The 22,561-nt window shown below is 35.5% G+C and overlaps 2 protein-coding genes across 4 annotated transcripts in view; one reads left to right on the top strand and one right to left on the bottom strand.

The window, feature by feature from the left end:
- Positions 1–22,561, bottom strand: part of LOC116175584 — a 34,869-nt gene that overhangs the window by 5,175 nt on the left and 7,133 nt on the right. For 2 of the 3 annotated variants that reach the window (XM_031493767.1, XM_031493768.1), the window contains exons 2-6: positions 21,183–21,352; positions 20,992–21,131; positions 681–886; positions 354–630; positions 27–156 (exon numbers count right to left, since the gene is read on the bottom strand). In XM_031493767.1, coding sequence (XP_031349627.1) covers positions 27–156; positions 354–630; positions 681–886; positions 20,992–21,131; positions 21,183–21,352 — 923 coding nt within the window. The remainder of the gene's footprint in view (positions 1–26; positions 157–353; positions 631–680; positions 887–20,991; positions 21,132–21,182; positions 21,353–22,561) is intronic. The other variant, XM_031493769.1, reaches the window with a different exon arrangement.
- Positions 6,569–22,561, top strand: part of LOC116175585 (protein phosphatase 1 regulatory subunit 14C) — a 100,136-nt gene continuing 84,143 nt past the window's right edge. The window contains exon 1 of the mRNA XM_031493770.1: positions 6,569–6,761. Within this exon, the coding sequence (XP_031349630.1) occupies positions 6,681–6,761 (81 nt within the window). The 5' untranslated portion in view covers positions 6,569–6,680. The remainder of the gene's footprint in view (positions 6,762–22,561) is intronic.

Below are 22,561 nucleotides of genomic sequence, written 5' to 3'. Positions count from 1 at the left end.
TACTTCTTTTTGTTAGCCCATCTCACCCTGCACTGGAATATCCGAGAGCTCGATGCAAAACCTGCAAAGCTCCTTTATGTTTATTATACCTTAGGTCTTGTCCTTCTGAGACTTGCAATCCGTTCTCTTTGTGATTAAATATATGGCTATTTCTATCTGCAACAAAAATTGTTGGTTAATTTTCAGACCAATGTGGTACGTTTCGACGCTGCCATTTGGACACCTCCATTATTTTGGCAAGGTGCTAGTTAAGCGGGGGGACGTTTTGGTACAAAGGTCTTTCGGCGGAAAGGTGAAGTCTTCGCATCAAAATGGTGGTGCCGAAGTGGTGGCGCCGTGAGAAGAAGTGATACCTTCAAATGGTTGATAAGGCTGAGGTATTTGATTCGGTTGGCGCGGTAACCAGTTGCTTTGAGCTGGCGGTGGCATTTGCTGATATTGTGGTAGATTCGGAGACTCATAGGCTGGCGGTGCTGGACGTGGAATAAATCCCGCTCTCACATCCGGCCTGAGAAAGTCGGATTCCGGCCTTTGTGAATGCGGAGGCGACAGATTAGGTAGTTCGCGTTGTGGATTCGTGGGTGGATAAAATTTTTGATTTGGATATTGCTGTGGTACTATCGGCCGGTTCTAGAACAAATACATTTAGCCGTTCTTGATCATTTTTGTTGTAGTTTTACCATGTTTCCGTTGGTGTCTTCGTATGCTAGCTGACTTTGACGAACGCGTGTAGGCTGTGGTGTAGTGAGCGCTTCTGGGCATTCTAATTCGGGTCCTTCATCACTTCCGTCTGCACACTGTGGTATCCCATCACAAGCGTTGTAAATGGCGATGCATTCTTTTGTAGATCGGCATTCGAATTGGTACCTACTGCACTTAGTGGTATCTGTAACCAACGTACTACATTATTTTTAGAATGCTTATTGCTTGGTAGTCATTCATTCTGACAAAGTCTCAATTCGGTAATTTCAACTAAAATGTGCACTCCTTACCATTTTCAGGTCTTACACTTCAATCACTACCTACCTCAAAAAATTTCAATGCCACATATTCCACCATTTGAAAGTTTTCCAATTGTCCAACCAGATCTAATCATAGTTGATTTCCTTCGCTTGGTGCAATCAAAGAGTATACCTATAATACTCTTTGGTGCAATAGAAAATAAGATTATTGCAGTTATAAGTTTTCAAATTATTAGAGTGTAATTCGAATTACCACACGTTCCATAATGCTATTTAAACCGTTTAAGAGGGCGATCCGTCCGTTTGAGGGTTCAGTAAAAAAAATGCCACGTACCTTTAATACAAATTTGAGGTTTGGAGCATTTTTTTTGCAAATATTTTCCAAAATAGGATTACAGTAAGGAGTGCAAATTTTAGCCTTGTCTATATAGGTAACTACCTACACAGACATTTTGTGTCTGATTAAAAAGGTCACCTTTGTTATTATTTCTATTTTAAATGCGTCTTTTTTATTTTCGGGATTGTACAAATTGTGCACACCTCTTGTGCGTATTTTTGAAAACCGAAATAGCTTAATACCTACCTAAATGGTTGGGTTATAAGGTAGTACGAGTAGCATGCTATATTTGCCGATGTTTAGTTGTTTACTTTCTTGGTAGATGAAGGGTCGCCTGACATATATCAAGACACTGGAGAAATTCTCAGAAATATTGCATTTTCCCTTTGTAGGTAGGTACCTTCCTCCAACATTTTCGAGATATTCACAATTAAAATTTTACGTTACCAGTAGATTCTCTACGATGATTTTTCAAGAGTACCCTCCTCCGACACTCCGTTCCGCAGATATTCGCACTGAAAGTTTTGACATCACCAGTCTCGTCCTGACGTCCCACTTGCATTTAATGAGTACCCTCTTTCGAAATTGCGTTTTCAAAATATTCGCTTCGACTTCACCAAAAGATATCTCTCGTCCAGACGATTGATTTTGCCTTTGTGAGTACTTTCCTTCTACAAACCGTTTTCGAGATATTCACTCTTAAAGTTTTTCGATCACCAATGGATATATACATTTCTTCCAGGCAACCTTTCATTAGTGATGGATAAAACCATTCCCCTCTCCTCCCCCAAACCTATCTGAGTGATAGAGAAGGGCGGTAGTTAGTAGAAAACCGTTCCTTTTGTTGAGCCCTTTAATTAGAATACAATGAAAGAGAAAATTAATTTCTATCCCCGTTTGTTACCCACTAATCTCGAAAAGGAGTCGTACAGAAGAGTTTTGTACAAAGCAATTCATTTCAATGAGACCTTTCATTAGAAAGGGTAGAACTTTTGTTCACTCCCCCCCCCCCCCCCCCATTTCCAAAAGTTTTACTTTGTAGTTTGTACCACTAAAGGCGTGCGTATGCAAAATTTGAGACCAATATTGGTTGTCCCATGTAAAAGTTATGCACGAATTACTTTCAAAAACAGCATCTCAGAAAATAATTAATGGGGAGGACACGTTCAAGGTATTTATTGCAAAAAATTCCAGGACTATAAGACAATTCCCCTAAAAGTAGTTGAAAACGGCGCAAGTGCGTTCGGGTGGACGGACGGACAAAACGCATACAACAGCAAAAAAATGCGTTCCAAACTGATATTTTTTGACGATAACATAAACCCGCTTTCGTTTAAAAAATAGCATTCTTTCGTGATATGTTGGTTGCCTAAGTCATCGGGACTTCAATAATAATTCCCGCAAAGTATAAAATAATGCAGCTATAATAAATTAATATTATTGGAGGCGCGTCTTTGTCGGTGGGGATCGGTCCGATTTGAATTTGACTACGAAGAATTTTGCATCAGAAGCAGAAATTTTTTATGAAGTTTATGGTTTTTCAGGTAATGTCTGATTTTTCTCCCTTTATTTCATTTTCCTTCTTTATCCAGTTCGCCTCACTATACCTTTCCTTTCAACGCCTAATGTTTATTTCGTATTTTTCTTCGTTCTTTGTACACTTGCTGCATTATTATTCTCTCCATCTTTCATTTCTTTTCTCCTCATTTCCACATCGGAGCCTGATGTTCACATTCAAATTCGGTTCTTTGGTAATATTGTACAAAATGTACATACCTACACCTGTACAGTTTACAATGGTACCTAATAGTTTCTGTTTGTTTTCGCTATTTAATTCCTTTTCTTTTCCCTCTTCTCCTTGTGTCTTACCTCCCTTCTGTCATGTCTTTTTCCACTCTGCTTCTGTGTTATCGCATTTCTTCTTCTTTGTTTTCCGTTTTTTTCCTAGCATAAATTGTTTTACTTCTATTCTTTTCGTTTGCTATGAATCTATGATATAATTGCCAACGACTTCCATCTTCCCCTATCACTTTCATTTCTCTACTTCCACACGTCTCTCTTGTGTTTCCATCATCCTAGTCTATTCTTCCCGCCATTTCCGTGATTTTTATCGCTTTCTTTTTACTAGCTTTCGCTTTATCTTTTTTTATTGGTCGGCACGAATAGGTTCTTCAATGTAACCATTTTCGCCTATGTTATTCTTAATTCTACACCCGTCTCGTTCCAGAACACATAATCATACGCTCGTTCTCTTTTATCTCCTCTTTCTCCCTAACCTTATTCCACATTTTCGTTTACTTCCCTTCTCTCCCTCATTATTTCTTGCTTTTTTCTTCCAAACTCCTCCCCTTTCCTCTTATTCTCTGTGATCACCACCCACTTTTCTTGGGTACTTCAATCTGTATTCCTATTACTTTTTTATATCCCCTCCTTTCTTTTTGTACCCTTGTTTTCTTGAAAGCAAACTTGCTATCTATGTATATCGTGGTCTTGCTCATCCTAATTTCCCTCTCCTTCCCATGCTAATTCCGAAACTATTGTTATTTTTCCCTCGCTCGCCTATTCGACCCTACTCCCCTAGCTTCTTTGTAACGATTCCTCCTGCGATTCTTTGTGTATTTCTTGTTTCCATCCCCTTTTGCAGTGACATTGTTCCACGCCCCGCCTTTCTTTCTTCGATTCCTTTTTCTAATTTTACGACCCTTTCCATCAGTCCTTCTTTTTCCTTTTCTCGTGGCTTTTCTCTTCGTTTCTTCCGTTCAATTTCCTCGATTATCTTTTCTGTCTCTCTTTTGCGTATCTTCGAAATTTTAGATTTAGTTTGACTTCTCCCCCCTTTCTCTCCGGCCTTTTATTCTAGGAATCTTATAACTTTCTTACTCCACTCCATTCCTTTTTTTCTTCTTCGCTTTTCCCATTGCTCTTTACACATGTATATGTATTATACGCCTCACAATGGCAGAGCATACGCAAAAGTGTTTCTTCTTCTTCTCCGCAACTCCTACACCCAGTGTCTGTCTATCTCAAGATCCATTTTTAGCAGTGCTTCTTCAGGGGACGGTGACGCTCTAGTCTTTAGATATAAACCATTCCTATTGAGTTCCAACAGATCTTGAAAGGGTACATCTAGTAGAGCCTTGGCTTGTCTTTGACCAGATTGCAGTATTTCTCATGCAGTTTTTGTATGTTATTATTGTGGCGAGGCGATTACGGTCTGTTCTTCTAACCTTAGACTTTCCTTCATGTCTAGCCTTTGCTAAGAATTTTACCGGTGCGCGGTCAGTGACCACCAGCCAATCTTCGATAACCTTCGTGCGATAAAAATCGAAACTCGTGGGACCATTTTCCTTTTTACCCTCTCGCCAAATTTTTATCTGTATGGCAGAGAATGGTGCCTCAGAGGTCTAGACCGTCTAGACATCTCTTCACGGCGCGTACTGATTATAGAAGCAGAAGCATCATTTTTCCTGTTTCCTATCATACACCAATGTGCCTACCAAGCGGGAAAAATGGCAATGAAATTGCACTGGGCGTCTTGTTACCTAGATATTGAGGATTGAGGAGTTCGATAACATCTCTCTAAAATCGATCATAAGAAGTGTAGGGAGATTCGTATAACCGAGAGAGATATCTACACTTCTTATTATGATTGATTTTAGAAAGATGTTATCGAACGATTCCTCAATATCTAACAAGGCGCCCAGTGCAATTTCATTGCGACTTAGTGAATGCTCCACTATATTCACTGTTCTGTGAAGTGCCATTTTTCCTGCTTGGTAGGCACCTTATATATGCCTTCGAATCATATACCGGTCGAATCTTCTCTGTTTCATTAAATTAAAAAAATGAAAGCAGGTTCTATGGCTTGCTGATCCGTTGACTGATATTTACACGTTGACTCTAATTAACAATTTAGTTCTCTTGAGCCCGTTAACTTACAATTTTGATACCTGAAGATTAACAGAACCACAGAGTCACAGTTATATAACTCAGAGCATCTCTGTGGATCTGTCCATACTATGACCCGTTGTATTGACATATAGTCTTGGTAATGGTGAACAAAAAAAAGAATTTGCGTTCTGCACAATCTTAGAGAAAGGCATCATCTCATAATAGAAATGTTTCATCTTCAACCTTTGTAGAAAAAAGTGGCGATGGTCATATTTTTTTATAACGGGTGTGTGTTGCCCTTGATCTTTTGAGGGTCATGGTATTAACATTAAATCTAAACGAAACATTTACCTTAAAACTATTACGTGTCAATTTCAAGAAGTCATGTTCCGGAAAGTTCACAAGCATTGTCATACTGGCATTAATTGTTCTGCATGATAGTGCTTGACACCAAACAACCGAAAATACCTGCAGGAGATCTCTTTTGAATTTGTTGAATAAAGAACTTCGCTAAACTTGACTCCGTTGAATAACGCTGTACTATATCTTCGGACAAAATTAATACGTTACTTCCTCTTAATGTACCTAGGTGCGCAAGGTAATTGTCGTTCGACCCCTTAGGAACGCCGATCTCACAATACGTTTGAAGCGGATGCGAGTGGATTGAAGAAACTACCGGACTTTGCATAATTTTGCGTATCGTGTTTAGGTAATTTTGAACGAAAATCCGATAACCGGATGAACAAGATCGTAAAACTGTAAAATTGTTACCTCCGGGTTTGGGTCAAGAACTACACCTTAAGTCAACACCGTTAACTAAGATATTTGGTTTTTTTTTCATAGAACAAGGTAAGGCAATTTTGTCATTCAATGAAACTATCAAGTGTGTACCATGGTACCCAGCCCGTTTCCACTTTCTTTATGATTATAGCGTTATACATTCCGATTGTCTAAAAATCTCACGGAGCAATTCCATCTTCAAGAATGAACTCTACGCGCTGGCCAGGATCAATTGTTATCCAAATGCTTCCTATATAACAGTAAAATTAAACAATGCCATAAAAAGAATAAAAATGTTAAGCAGCTGAAATTAGTTGTACTGTAAGGGGACCGTTTAGTGGGTTTCATTTTAATTCAAAAACGTGTTCTTAGTGTGAGGATTTTCACAATGCATGCATGGAAGTTGGATGCAGATTTGCGCAATATGGCGTAAAGCAATTATCTTGTAGAAAGAAGGCGTATAAATTATTCAATGATAAACAAATTATTTCGTGTTAGTCAGTGGCTGAAATCGTTCACCGTTATCATTTTTGAATTACACTTGTCTAGCAATATCTACATTCCCTTACCTACTATCGCCAACTTTGTTGCAAGTCCATTTCTCCGCGGCGCTTCACGGTGTCATCACGTTTAATTTAAAGTGATTTGTTCATCAGCGGAACTCGCGCGGTGTCTTGTGTTTTTTTTAGTTTTCAACAATACCTAAAGAAATGGCATCGAAATTGAGAAGAACGCCATTATTTGGAAAGTTGCATTTACATTCGACTTTTCCGCCGGCGACATCGACGGTGGTGAGTAATTTACATTACCATATTTATAATAGTTTTGTTAGAGAATGCGAGCCGATTCCATATTTGTGAAACGACCTTTACTTGAAGAAGTATAACGCTTAGGTCATTATTTAAATTTTGTTTTTATCAAACTCGTTTGGATTAATGAACTTCTTCAAAGGCCGTTTAACTGTTGTAGGCGATCTTGTGCATTAATCAATTATTTATTCGCAGAGACGTTTAAACCAATTATGCATTATTTCGTATATTTCTTTATTACGGAGGAAAAAAATTGTAGGCAATTAACAGAATTGATGGGGTAGGAATTGAACTCGAAATTGTTCTCATCCATGCCACTGTATTGATTAAAAAACCTATCTATTAGGTATTTACAAGTACCTATATTTAGATTTTCAATAAGGGTAGTATTTTGGAAATGTACTTGGGTGACCAAAACAAATTTTTGCTTGCAAATGCTTCGGAACTACAATAAATGCGCCTTTTTTCTTTAATGGTTACTCAGCAACGCACACAATACTGAGAGCAATGTACTAACTTACGTCTTTGAATGTCTTTGGATTTTGTAAATCGTAAATAAAATACCTCCCCAAGCTACCGCAACCTTAAAAAAAAAAGACAAAAAACCGTTTTTTACATGTTCCATAATTTTACACTTTTGCCGTTTATTAACGATCCTAGAGATCGTTTATAATTTTACATTGCTATCTGTCGCCTGCCGGTTGGTCTCTCCGTCTGTTCCTTTGTCTGTCTGTCCATCTATCTGTCCGTGTGAACGATAACTTTGTTTAGAAATGTTCGATCGCTTTTACATCTCCGTTAGTTATGAACTGAATTGCATGAAATTCAATATGGGCATAGATTTAGCCATATAATACGCAATGCCAAAAGTTGGATCGAATCGATTCAAAATTCACAGTGCCCTTTTCGCATCTCGACCATTTATAAACCGAATTGCAAACTTTTTTACTTATAAAAGTATTTGAATGAAATTTGATACATAGGCACTTGGAATAAAGGAAAATCAAACGCCAATTTCAAAATTTGGTTTTGCGCATGCGCAGTGCCAACTTTTTTATTTATGGAAGAATTTAAACGAAATTTGATACATAGGCACTTGGGATAAAGGAAAATCAAACGCCAATTTCAAAATTTGGTTTTGCGCATGCGCAGTGCCAACTTTTTTATTTATGGAAGAATTTAAACGAAATTTGATACATAGGCACTTGGGATAAAGGAAAATCAAACGCCAATTTCAAAATTTGGTTTTGCGCATGCGCAGTGCCAACTTTTTTATTTATGGAAGAATTTAAACGAAATTTGATACATAGGCACTTGGGATAAAGGAAAATCAAACGCCAATTTCAAAATTTGGTTTTGCGCATGCGCAGTGCCAACTTTTTTATTTATGGAAGAATTTAAACGAAATTTATCCATAGGCACTTGGGATAAAGGAAAATCAAACGCCAATTTCAAAATTTGGTTTTGCGCATGCGCAGTGCCAACTTTTTTATTTATGGAAGAATTTAAACGAAATTTGATACATAGGCACTTGGGATAAAGGAAAATCAAACGCCAATTTCAAAATTTGGTTTTGCGCATGCGCAGTGCCAACTTTTTTATTTATGGAAGAATTTAAACGAAATTTGATACATAGGCACTTGGGATAAAGGAAAATCAAACGCCAATTTCAAAATTTGGTTTTGCGCATGCGCAGTGCCAACTTTTTTATTTATGGAAGAATTTAAACGAAATTTGATACATAGGCACTTGGGATAAAGGAAAATCAAACGCCAATTTCAAAATTTGGTTTTGCGCATGCGCAGTGCCAACTTTTTTATTTATGGAAGAATTTAAATGAAATGTGATACATAGGCACTTGGAATAAAGGAAAATCTAGCGCCAGTTTCAAAATTTTATTTTGCGCATGCGCCGTGCCAACTTTTTTATCTATGGAACTATTTAAGTGAAATTTGATACTTAGGCGCTTGGAACAAAGGAAAATCTTAGTTTATTAGTTAGTTATAGTAAATTAGTTTTAAAATTTAGGTTTGCGCATGCGCAGTTCCAACTTTCTTATTTAGAAAAGCATTGAAATGAAATTCTTCTCATAAACTGAAATTGAAGTAGCACGTCAACAATGGATTGCCCATGTGCAACGCTATCTTTCATATTTGTGGCCGGATTTTTACGATTTTAACAGAAGTTGCATCTTACAAATGGGAAATGAATGCAAGTGGAAATGCGCTTTATGTAAATCGTTTACGATTACTTTTTAACTTGTTTAATTTAGCAAAACACTCTTTATTTGATGTAAATTGCCGATTCATATATATTTTGGAAACAATCATACCGAAATATGTACGCGCTTTTCAATACAATTATGTACACGGATCTTTAACAAAAAAGGTATGTACTCAAATGTAGTCATGTTTAGATACATAACGAATGTCCGTTTAATTATGTGTCGATATATTTTAATCTATTTTTGTACATTTACATAAGAGATAATGAAAATTGGCAGCCATCGCTACTTCAAAACTTTTTGTACGTCCAATAGGGAAACTATAGAAACGATATTATCGCGAACTAATACCAATAAAAAGTCGCTAACCGATCCAGAAATGAATATATTGTGAGGGAACGAGATGGTAAAAACAGCCGGAGTGGAGCTGGGGGAAGAGTCGTGCCCTGCATGTTGCGCCAAGTGGTTTTTTTTAAAACGACACATTTGTAAAGTACAGTTATGATATACTTAAAATTTTGGTTTTTATTGATTACCTACTCGGTTTATTATTTATTATCAATATTTTCTTCGGGGCTTTCACCGTTATCAAAATTTTTATTACAAACGGTTCTACATTGGTCTTTGATACAGTTCGGTTATGGTTGGAAACCGTTTTTCTATAAGAAGATTGAATATTTGTCGTCTTATAACGCACTTCATAAAATAATCGATCTCTTTGTTAGGTCATCCACTGTTGTTCTGGTAAATTTTGAACTTTCATCTTATTTCAGCATGTAATTTTCGGGATTTCTAATAAAAAACTGTTTCATCAGTAAATGATTAAGAGTACCTACCTCGAATTTCATGGAGGTTCCATTTGATTTAACGGTTTTTTGTTAGAAATTCAAATGAATGAAAATTCGAATTTCAACAGGCATTTTTATTTCAAAGAAATGCTTGAGGGATACAAATTTGTCCTAAATTCGAAATCCAATCATGTCAAGTGTCGCGAAGATACCATTTTTCGTCGTTTTTAATTGTCAAAAAGGCGGTTCCGACACGTCGCGAAATTGATAAAAAACGGAGATTTTTCATTTAAAAAAATCAGTAAATCCTTGTGTGTATTGCGCCTTAATACAAAACACAATAATTTTAACATCACTACGTGTCCACCAGGGGGTGAGCTTTAAAAAGTTATTTAATAGAAATAACGTACGTGATTAATGGACGACCCCCCCCCCCAGGCACAAATTAGTCTTAAACTTCGAATGCAAGTTTCTCAAGTTGTGCGATATCTTCATTTCTGCATTTTTTGGGCTACGTGTCGTAATGATTGATACCGCGAATAACAAAAAAATAAGTTGTTGATAAAAAACAATCTGATATTAACATCGTTTATTAATAAATCGATACAAGTGGAGTGCCAATCTTATTCCCGACAGTAGGAGCATTTCTATCAGCTTCTAGGCACCTCAAAATGCCTTTCGTTAACGTATAGACTCTGTATTTAAGGGTCTTAAAATGTCCGTAAGTGTCTGCAACATAAACTTTTACTGAATGCGCCTTTAAAGGTATTTATTAAGCTGTGAGAGGGACATTTAAGATTACCAACGAGCTTTTATGGGTGTAAGAATCTGTAAGAGCTTTTAAATCTGATTAAGAGCTCCTAAGAATTCCGTCCAGTATGGAAGAGTCTTAATAAGCTTTGAGCGTGAGTGTTAAAGTGCTGAGCAGTCAAGATGTTTCATGAGCATTTAAGAGTATGCAACGGTTGTAAATAATCTCAGAGAATCTTCAAGAGCTTGTAACACTCTTTTCTTACCGACAGAAAATTCCGGTTAAGTAACCTTTGACTTGTGCTCTTATTTATATCTTTACGCCATCTAGGTGTTTCATTTGTAATCCTGTAGTAAATGTGTTATTATCTTAGTTTCTTTCACCTATAGTTCTTGGTTTTGCCTCTTAAGGTCGTGCAGAGTTTTCTTTAATTTCTTTCGGCGCACGCACTCTTGTATAAAGACGAGATTCGATCATTACTTGCAAAAGAATACATGCCATTGCAATTACTTGACAATTTTGGGGTTTATTGGTGCTCAACGAGGTGCTCAATTAAAGCACGCCATAGATGAGTTTCTACATTACCGACCGAATTTCATCGCCATTTCAGTGAAATGAATCCCGCGATACCGCCATTACCTGCGACCCACTTACATTGTAGCTTGTTGCTTAGTGAATTAGTTTTGAAGTTACCCAGGCTTTGTTCGAAGCTGATATCTACAATTTATTTGTTTACTCCGAAGAATTTGCTCATACTAGCTTGCTTACATTTTTAATTAATTAAATTGCATTGCTATTGAATAGAAATTTAGTTAATTGTGGATCGTAAAGCATTTTTCTTGATCTTAACACGTTTATGCTGATATACACAATTGTAAGGATAACCCGTGGTTGATCAAAATTTTGCTTTTGCTAGTGTAAAGTCATTCGAATTACTGATTCTTTCTGAGTATTATTAATTACAGTTTAATATCCGATTGCCTCCGTGTCAGACCTTAGAATTGTGATTTCGCAATATTTTATGTGCAGCTCGATTCACTACCACTTTTATTTTTATTTTTTGTTGTTGTCTGTCACAGATTTTCAGAACGCGCCCTTCTGAATTCAGACGGCCGCTACGACCAAAATTCAAATGTAAATTTCTCCTTGCTTAACCTTTGATCAAATGATTACGCCTGTTTTGATATTAATATTTTCTCTGACTACGTGTTGATCCCCTTTTTTCTTATTTAGAATCAATTCAAACATTGACATAGCAGATCTATTATTACAGTGACCTATTTGCAATATTTTTGGAATCATTCGTTAAATCTGAGTTGCTATCGAGTCACCTTTGGAATTTTTGTTTACATGGGAAATCGTACCTGGAACTTCTAAAGGTTACTCGACCGCCACATATTTTTGATCGCCCGCTATTATAGGTAATTAAATACAGTGCGTTCGAAATAAAAGGATCATGATATTTAATCCTCTTTTATTTGGCTAGGTACGAAAAAATTGTCAAATAGGATGTTATATCTGACATTCCGATCTATCCAATCGCATTTTGAAACTTCCTGTATCACTTCCAGTTTATCGGGAAATCGCAACTTTTGTTTTTCAAGTGCAATGGCTGTATGTTTTAAGATCTTTGAAAAGAGAAATCATTTTGCTGTATGGCAATATAAAATATGCGTATGATTGATATACAAAAAAATGTGCTAAATTCTTGACAGAACAGCTTCCTAGCTCAAATCAAAAATCGCGCTTTTAGAAGAGTGTCTACAAAAAATGGTAAGTATAGGGAATTTTGATATTTGCAGTAGATTGTGGTTGTGCAATAATCGACTATCTCAAGATAAATGGGACACTGTATATATCAATTAATTAACATTGAAATATATGATTACGCAACTGGTAGTCGCAGTCAGAAAGTTTACTGCAACCCCGGAAAGAAATAAATGTACATCCTCGGCTCCAGCTCAATTCGTCTCGCTTATGCAGGTACAGTTAGACCCCAATAAATCATCCCTTGAAACTGATATCTTTTCTAGGCAAAAATGCTTACTTCAAAAGTATCAAGTGATGAATCTGTCTGTAGGTAGTAATAGTAAATACTAAATAGTGTCTCATGTATCTGTACAACAAACACACAAGCCCGCCCGTCCCCCTTTCTGTTCACGTCTGCGCCCACTTTTTACTGGGAAGTGCTGTCACACTCATTTTTGGTGCACTTTCACTTTCAAAAATTAAAAACTGCACTTTTGCGATCCTTATGTCTGTCTGTCTGTCTGAGTCACAAAGGCTCCAGAGCTACACCACTTACAGACTAGGTATTGGTGTCGTTTGGTCAGAAAAATTATTCCATGTTTGTATTCTCGTTAAGGCACTCTTCGCCTCTTCCTCATAAGCGGCTTAACGATTTTTTTTCTTCGGTTGCTTTTAGTAGAATTTTTACTAGAACAGCTGGTTACCTAAAGTTTTTGGAAAGACGTTCCTTTATCCATCTGTCCACGTTTTCAGCTACTTTTAACGTGAAAGTGCTATTAAAATGTTGGAAATATCTTAATTATGTATCGAAAACTAGCTCCCAGTTGCCTTGTTTTTAGATTACAAACTTTGTTTTGAGTGCTTGGATGAGGTTAAGTATATATGTTATCGTAATTGAATGAAGGAAAAAATATGTTTTTGAGATTGGTGATAAGATAATCATAGATCGATTAGTATTATTCTTCGTCTTACCACATATAGATTTTCCTGCAATCAATCAATGTTTCATAATAAAATCAAAGAGGCAAATTTAAAATTCAAAGGTGAAAAGTTCACAATTTAAGCTTCCAGAACCAGATCATACGATGTTCGAAGGCCAAGGTTTAATAGTAAAGAACTAACGCTCAGGATTCAGTATTTAAGGTTTAAAGTTGTTACTCAAGACATAATGTTCTATTCTAAGATAGGGTTTAATACTGAAAATCCTATGTTCAATGCCCAAAGCTCAAATCCTAGGTTCAAAGTTCAACAATCAGAGCTGAGGTTCTGGAATTGTCAGCATTGTTGAATTTTGAACTTTAAAGAAACTTAAAGACCAGAGATTTTCAAGAAAATTTCAAACGTACTTTTATATCCTTTCGAACGTGTTCTTTAAAATAGTTTTGGTGGCGGAGTATTCAGGAAGTTGACATAATTAATTGGAAAACGATGCCAAGAAGTTTCAAAAGCGCTTCCAGAATGTTTAGAACGCGTTGATCAAAAGGGTTGGGGGTGGAATTCTGGATTCAGGCGTTTCTACGTCATTTCTGGAAATTCCAACCAAACTACAGAATAGCTTCAAGACATATCCAAGAAACTACAATAATGTTTCGTAGAGAATTTTCAGAAAGTTTGGAAAGAACGTTTCAAAAATTCCAGTGCCTCAAAGCTATTTAAAGAACGTTGTTTCAAGAATGTCCGTCGAGAATGCTTCGATAGTGGCTTTCGAAGAAGATTTCAGTAGAACTTCCCTTTCGAGATGCTTTCAGTGTAGTTTCTAAAAAGTTCCGAGAGTGTTATAATAGAACTATTTTAGCTCTTAACGTAAGAAACGTAACGTAAGGATAGACTTGAAAGGAACTTAAATTGAAAAAGCTTCTAAGATGTAGGAGATTTTCGAAGTTTTACTAAGACAATTTTAAGGGTTTCGGAACTTCTAGAAGAATTTTTTAAGAGCATTAAATTAAGAGATTTTACCCAAAATCGTTCTGAAACCTTCATTTTCATGCCTACTTTCTGTCAGGAAATTTGAGTTTCCATGACAGAGGCAGAGTTTCCTGCCGCTTGTCACTTTACTGGCCGCAGCTATCACTTTCCGGCCGCACCATCACTTTACCGGCCGCATTTGTGACATTTGTAATCTCTATAATGCCTCCTGTCATCACTGACAGATTGACATTAATGAAAAGTGTTATATACAAATTGAAATGTTATATTAAAATACGATTTCGGGTAAAATTTAATACAAAACTCGTCAGTAAAATGACATTACTTGACTCGGAAATTCCTCGCCAGTAATGTGTCATTTTCCTGAGCTTTATGTAAATAACTATTACAGAGCTTTCATAAGAATTTCAAAAGGGGTTCAGAACTTCGTAAAAAATTTTAAGAGAGCTTCAGAAAGAGTTTTTGGACTTTGGCGGAGGTGCTGAAAGCGTCCCGAGAGATTCGTCAGAGGTTCGAAACAATTTCATGGGAGCTATTTCATACAAAGCCTGGGAGAATTTCATAAAAGATTTATGGGAGTTTCATCGTTTTCAGAATTCTGAGATAATTTCAAGGAACCGTTGAGATAGTTCTCATAAAGCTGTGATAGTTTGGGTACGGTTTCAATAGTATTTCAGAGCTTCTTACGAAATTTCCAAAGCAAGAGATCTACTCTACCATTTTGATTCAGACTGCAGTCTCAGCTGATTTTAAAGATAGACTTGTGATTTTCGCGACCCTCTGCCACTTTTTTGTGGAACTTTTAATACCACAAACATAATCAATCTAGCTACATTTGTTTTTGAGATGCGGGGTGAAAACGAGAAAGTTGACTTTTTGGGATGTTGTCATATCTTAAGATAAAAAAGGTAAAAACTCTCTATTTTAGATATTTTTACGTAGAATCTAAAAATAGTAAAAATATTTTTGGAGATTTGGAGATAGAGATTTCACCAAAAGTTGGTATTTTGAAAATGCAACATCCCGTATATATTAACGTCAACTTTTTCATTACTTTTCATGATTGATGTATCACAATCTATTTTTTTTTAAATTGTAGTCATGAACCAAAAATACAAACCTTACGGTTTTTTTTAATAGTAGGCCTTAGGCCATAGATTCATACAGATTTTGTTTTGTTTATTATATCCATGGTAACTAACGCAGACGATACGAATCAATAAAAATGGCTAAGGGTCATTCCAAAAATTTGAAATAGATGATATATGTATTATATATAATATATAATTACGTAGGTATATGAAAAATATAGGTTGTGATTCATCAATGTAATCAGTAAAAAAAATAAAAAAAGTGGACGTTAAGATATACAGGGTGTTGCAATTAAAAAATACCAACTTTGGGTCAAACCTGAGAAAAAGTGGTCCACTGTAAAAGTATCTAAAATTGTCAGTTTTTACCATTTTTCTGCCTTACAATGGGTAGTAAGATACTCATGATAACATCCCAAAAAGTCAAACTTTTTGTTTCATTTCCTCCCGCTTACTTATACGATAGAATGTCGATTGAGTATCTATCTACCTAATAAATAGTACTACACAGTGTGGTTTGAAAATAGAACGTCATTGATGAAGTTATCTCCAATATCAACTAAAATTTGAGCTTTTGTCCATAAGATACTTTTTTGAAATTGAATTTGCTTGATACTCAAAAAATGATTTTTAAATTAATCAGTGACACTGTAACTACCTAAAATGTTTAATCAATAGCATGCTTTCTTCTTTATTTATCGTGAGCAAAAGGGCCGTTTGATCACTAGTGAGCAAAATTCGTCGATTCGTTACTATGCCTTCGGTTGCTATGAAAATTAATGTAAGAAAATCATAGGAGGTATTCTGCAAACGTTAAATTTATTTTACTTAAATAAGTAATATGAATGTGGAGAAAATTACGTTTAGTACTCTTGAGCAACCGTCCTTGTACTCTCGCTCTAGAGATGAACACTACTCGCTCGCTCCGCTCGCTCGTGTCACGTGTGTTCTAATCTAGAGGTCAAGAGTAAATACTGCCCCTGCTCACTTGTACTAAAAATAACTATTTTCCTAATCTTAATTTTCAGAAAATGTTCTTCATAATCAGAGCTTCTTTAAGAACAAACAATTCTACAAGGGAGCCATGTATTTCTGTAACAGATAGTATATCTTATTCCCTGTTTTCCGAAATGTATATGAATTCTTTTAGCCTCAGATTCTGCAATAGCCTTTTTCGTTTGTAATGGAAGTTAAAACAGATAAATATGCCGTGACTATCTAAAGCTTTAGGATTTTCTGATGAGCGAGTGCCTGATTAAGTTTTCATTTTTAGAGTTTTGATCGCACGGGATTTGGATTAACGCAAATTCTGACGTTTAAAACAAATGTCCCGCGGTTAATCGGAGCGAGTAGATTATTCAAGCTTAATTGGTAGCATTTTTATCTTGTGGTAGGTATCAACACCGAACGAAAATGCAAATTAAATAGTAAGTGAGAATTTCCTGAATAAAAACCTGAATAACAATGATTCAAGCTCCTTCTCTAAAGGAATTGCTAATTACAAATTAAACAAGATGTGTGTTTTATTTGTGATGACAAACCTACTTTACGTCCATGTTGTAATGAATAACTCAAAGAAATATATGTCCACACAATCTCCATTGTATTTGGTTTTGACGAAAGAGAAACTTTTGTTTCACAACAAAGGAAAAGGCTTAATTAGAAATTAACCACGAAGAGTAAACAAATAATGCTATTAATTTAAAAACACAATCACATCGGTTTCATTTCAAATTGGGCATGCTGCGTTCCATATGTGCAGTATGGGCCGTTTCATAATTTCGTTAATCTATTTGCTAATTTAATGAGATAATGCGGATTAGCTGTTAATATCTGGATTAGTACTTCCTATTTTTTGAAACATTAACCGCGTAATGGTTAGTTATTGTTTGCCTAGGTTGAGCTATTCTATGGGGGTTTTGTTAGGAAATTATTTGTTGCCCCTAGCTAACACACCCTCAATTCAGCCTAATCATTTCTGTATCCAAACTGAAAGTGTGATGAATTTTGTACCTACCTAGAACGTGTGTACTCGTATATCATGATCTAGTCTAAATATTTACTAATTTCCTCATAAACCCCTATGTTAACTTAAAAGCTTTTTGTTTGAAGACCTCGAATCGATATAAACGATCAGATAAGGCGATTAGCTTTGTTTGGAATTTGTGCAAATGATGGTAAAGTCGTGCGATGACTGTGACTGTTTTGGACTACTAATTTTTAGTCTTACAGAATTTCACGCTTCTAAGGGCAAACTTCCGTAAATTTTTAAATGTTTTTGCATTATTTATTTATGCCTCGTCAATTACTGCACTTGAGTTCATAAATTTTAACGAAAACAAAAGAGAAACTTTCTAGCCACCTGCCCTATTGTGTTCAGCATGATTTAAATAATTTCGTCAAATCTTCCAAACATGACCGTGGTTGATGGGAACGTGCTAAATCAGTACGAAAATGAGATTCTAATTTAATCACAAAACAATGTGATGCAAGAAGTGTAATGTATCGTTATCATGAGGATTCGTATTTTGGGTAAAAATGACATTTTAGAATATGCGGAAATCGCCAAATTGCGTCATTATCAATATAACATTCATTGCTATCGTAATTACTCAAATATCCTTGGATAATTTGTGCAAGCGGGTAAATTTATCACGTAGGTAAGTACATTACGACGGATGAAAAACTGCATATTTTGTAATTAGTAATTGCCTTATTGTAAAGAATATAATAAGAGTTAGCCTCGACTTTAGCATAAAAATACCAAAGAATTGTGTAACATTTTCAATATTGACGCATTTTCGTGTATTGCTTCTTTTGCGTTTTGGTGCGACACTATGTTACTGTGAAATTGGGATTACACAAACTTGTAGTAACGAAGTCAATAGCAGAAGACATAACTAACATAAAATCGAGCATAAAACGAGGCACAGTGAGGCCCATGCCAAAGACTTCGTTAAATTCTGATGCTAACACTTCATTTCGTTCCACATTTATATCCTCAATCCCCCTTATTTCCTGTTTCCATAACAGTACAGTACTGCTGTAGTGGGAAACAGGGAAAAATGTAAATGTACGATGACAGTTTTCAAGACACATGATTCCATATGTTTTCAATTCACTTAAAAAAGAAAATATTCAAGAACCTCTAAATGTTTTAAAGAGCTATGAGGGTCATCAAGAGAAGTCTTTTTGGGTCTTCTTTAGCCTTTCAGGGGATTATTGGCCTTTAGTCGAAGAAAATACTTTTAGAATATTCAACATTCAAGCCTTCATGGCCATGAAATGTTAGCCCTTTAAACGTTTTTAATGATCTCTACAGCTTTTTAATTTAGAGCGTATCAGACCCTTAAAAGCCTTGGGCAGTGACTAAGAGTGTAAGAGCTTTCAGTAATCTTTACGAGCATTTAAGTAATACTTATCTCAAACTTCAAACCTTTTAAAATCTTTTACAAGCAATAAGGGTGTCCAAATGCATTTTAGAGTCTTTTAGGGCATTTTAAAGTTACCAGCGATTTCTAACAGCCCCTAGGAACAGGAAGGGTTTCCATTGGTATTGGGTAGTGGAGTTTAGAGTATTTTACTTACGCAATATGATGAAGATGATCCTGTTGTTCGGTACCTACTACAGCATTCTATCACTTGATATTACCGTAATTAAATATAAGAGTCCGATCTGTTACTCCTGTTACTTTCAAAAACTCTTACTTGAAATCTGAAAAACTCTCCCTGTATAGGTACGTAATATGTAAATAATAAAATATACAGGGTCGCTGACCGGAAACGGTCGATCATCGGGAAAAATATACAAGGTATCAAAAAAAGTTTGATACAAATGATTCGAGGTTCTTTAATGTCTACTAGACCGTAGTACTTTTAGTTATACAGGGTCATACAGGCGTGGCACACTAAAATTGAATTTTTTAAATGGAACACCCTGTATATTATTCGATATTTCAATTCCTCTCTCAATTTTAAACATAATTTGTAAGAAGCATAATGCACCCAAATTCAATCGTTTCCGAATTATCAAGTTTTGAAAATAAGTCATTGTTTTAAAAAAATTTGTTGAATGAAGAACAAAAATTAATGACATCACGAATTTCTTTTGAAAACATTCTTTGGTACTGCGAAGAACCGTTTGTGAAGTTTGTTATGATTGCTTGGAATCATTAATTATTGATTTTTGTTCAATTATTAATGAATTTTAAAAGTTTAGCGTTTATTTTCAAAACTCAATAACTCGGAAACGATCTAATTTAGATATATTTTGCGAGAAGAATTGAAATATTGAATAATCCATGGTCCATTTAAAAACATGCAATTTTGGTGTGCCATGCCTTTATGAATTATGAGCAACCCTGTATATTTAAAATTATTACTGCCTAGTTAACAATGATATTTTCCCCGATAATCGACCGTTTCCAGACTCATCAGCGACGCTGTATAATATTAATGCACATTATCTTTCAATCTTAAACATATGCTCTTTTGTATACAAAAATAAGCAGCAAAATAAAACAAAAGTTGTGTAAAAAAATTTGAAAGTGGCAGTGGCACTTAACAGAAGTGATTACTACTTTCTTCGGTCAATTCTTTTGGTCGCAATCTATTATAGGAAAAAAAAGACGCGCGCTCGGGGGTTCGAACCCGCGTCATTATAATCTAAAGATCTTGCAGTTGCGCTCGCACCTTTCTTTTGTATCTCGTATACTTTCGATGATATGACACATTCAAGGAAATGGCCAATTTTAATTTTTTTGAAATCACGTCCAACTTATTTGACATTTTGAATTTTCTCAAGCAAATTTTAATTCTACAACTGCAAAACATTGTCCATTTAACCAATTCTCTATCTTTAATAATAAGAAAGTTACCCATGCAATCTTACGCGATCTGGGACACACTATAGGTATACTGTCCATTTTTTTGTTGATTGTTTCAAATTCGAAAATTAATGTACATTAGATATAAACGCAGTAATACTGGTGTATGTGCTTGGTTCTATTTAAAAAGGTGCCTGAAACCTTCACACTCACACTTTTTATCGATGAAGACGATGAAGTAATCGAATGACATTTCTAAATTACTTGTGCATAGATATGGTTTCCCAGAACGTAGTAAGTAACTGTGTAATCGAATACTCAATAAAAAGATTAAGTGATAAGGATAAGGAATTTTGATGAAACCGTTTTCACATTTTTTCATATGATATACGTACTATACCATAAGAGTAATTTATAATCGTTTGAATAGAAGCAACAATGATTATGGCGATTATCCATCAATTTACCTTTATTGTTCAAATTCGAACACATATTTACCAAAGATAAACTGTGCCCTGGTTCTATCACATTTTACTATTATTAGTATTATTTATTATTATTAATTTTAATTCAACATTCTCCCAAAGTTTTATTGTACCGGGTGACCCAATAAGACTGTACAAATACCGGAAATACGTAAAAAGTAAATTTAAGATACAATTTAAACATTTTAATTAATTAATTAATTAATCTCATTTTCCCAATATTTGAGGTTAGGAACGAGATTTTGAAAAACGGTTTTCACTGGCCTCTTTGGATGTTTTTCACTTTCCCAGAGAGGTTTAGTCATTTAACTAAAGCTCCCAAAAAACACCCTCTTGGTACGCGTCATAAAATCATCAATAAGAATTACTCACCGGTATTTTCGACCAATATTGGCTTGGTTGGCGAAACAGGAGCGACCTTCACCTCTGTTATTGTTGTCGTGGATGGAGTTGTTTTAATTTCTGGACTTTTGTTTTTCTCAGCATCGCCTTCGGGCTGTGATTTTCTGAAGCTGCAATTTAGGTCACATATATTTTGCAATTCTGATACTGATTACCTTTACCTTAATTTTGCCAGCTCCTTTTCGTGCTTCGTCAATTTAATTTGACTTTCCAGATCGGGTACGTGCCGATTGACTCCCAATATCGCGCTCGAGTAATTGGCGTGATGCGTAAATTTGCATTTAAAGTCTTCGGGCGGACCGCATTGAAAAAGGTAACAACTTCCGGCATTCTGCAATGAAAAGGCACTGTATTTTCACATATTGACGTTATGTAGGAATTCATCTTCGAAAATCTCCAGTGAGTTTAGTCAACCTAAATGCTCATTTCCCACGCATCCCCCTTTAAACTGGATGCCCTGCAGCTTGTTTATCCGTGTGTATAGTACAATTAGGGCAATTTACACAAAGTTACAGAAGTTCTATTCTATTTCCGTAAGGTAACTTTTAACAGATATATAAAATTAGGTTGAGTGGATTAAAATAGCAATGTAAAGCTGCAGAGACAATTGTGTCGGCTACAAGGAACCTGCCATGCGGAAACTGGGAAACATAAAGCTCTTAAATCTAATGCTTTCGACTCGACCATCAAACGAATACAACTTTAAAGTAAGCCGAATATTTTCCAGCATTAAAAACGGTGGCTGGATTTCATCGATAAATTTATGACTGTATGAGACATGTCGAAAAATTACTAAAGTAAATTACACTGTTTGCTTGACCTAATAAAGTCATTACATTATGTTTTCGTTTAGATAAGATGTGGGCTTGGAATTTGGAACGAGTGGTCTAAATTTTATTACACTTGCATTATCCGAACGTGAAGCACTCGAATTGGACTATACAAGCAAAATGAAAAGTTCTACCCTCGCCGTTGCAAATTTGCATAATTAAATTTAAAGTGTCGCTGATTCAGGAACAGAGCAATATACAAAGTTAGAGTATTTACTGCGTGGTAGAGAACTCAACAACCAAAGGACCCGTTATAATCAAATATGGTTTTCAACTATCACTGATTAAAGGGTAGTTCAAAGAAAATGGCACGTAAATTTAATCCATGGATCAATTTTTGTTACTCCTCCTATTATGCATTTTTATGAGCCCTCAAAAGGGTGCAAGGTAGTGCTGACGATGAGCATCTAAAATACTTATGGTCATCGATTCTAAAGTTTGAAACCCTGTTATTGAATCACAAGCTGATGTAACTTTGCATTGGTCCAAACTTCAATACCTACTGATTGCAACGAACATTTTCTTTTGAAGTATTCGAATTCTAGATCCTCAAGAAGTATTCAAATCCTCCTAATCTCTGATTATATTGTACTACAGATACTTAATTTATGTGCGTAGAATGTACAATGGCATTTTTGTACATACTTTAGATAAAGGTTAGATAAATAAGGTGCGTCGAGAGGATCTTTCGTAATTTCTAGCAAATGATG

Source organism: Photinus pyralis, unplaced genomic scaffold (genome assembly GCF_008802855.1).
Source record: "Photinus pyralis isolate 1611_PpyrPB1 unplaced genomic scaffold, Ppyr1.3 Ppyr1.4_LG7, whole genome shotgun sequence".
Taxonomy (NCBI): Eukaryota; Metazoa; Arthropoda; class Insecta; order Coleoptera; family Lampyridae; genus Photinus; species Photinus pyralis.
The sequence above is the reverse complement of the archived record's forward strand: the minus strand, read 5'-3'. Positions and strand labels throughout refer to the sequence as shown.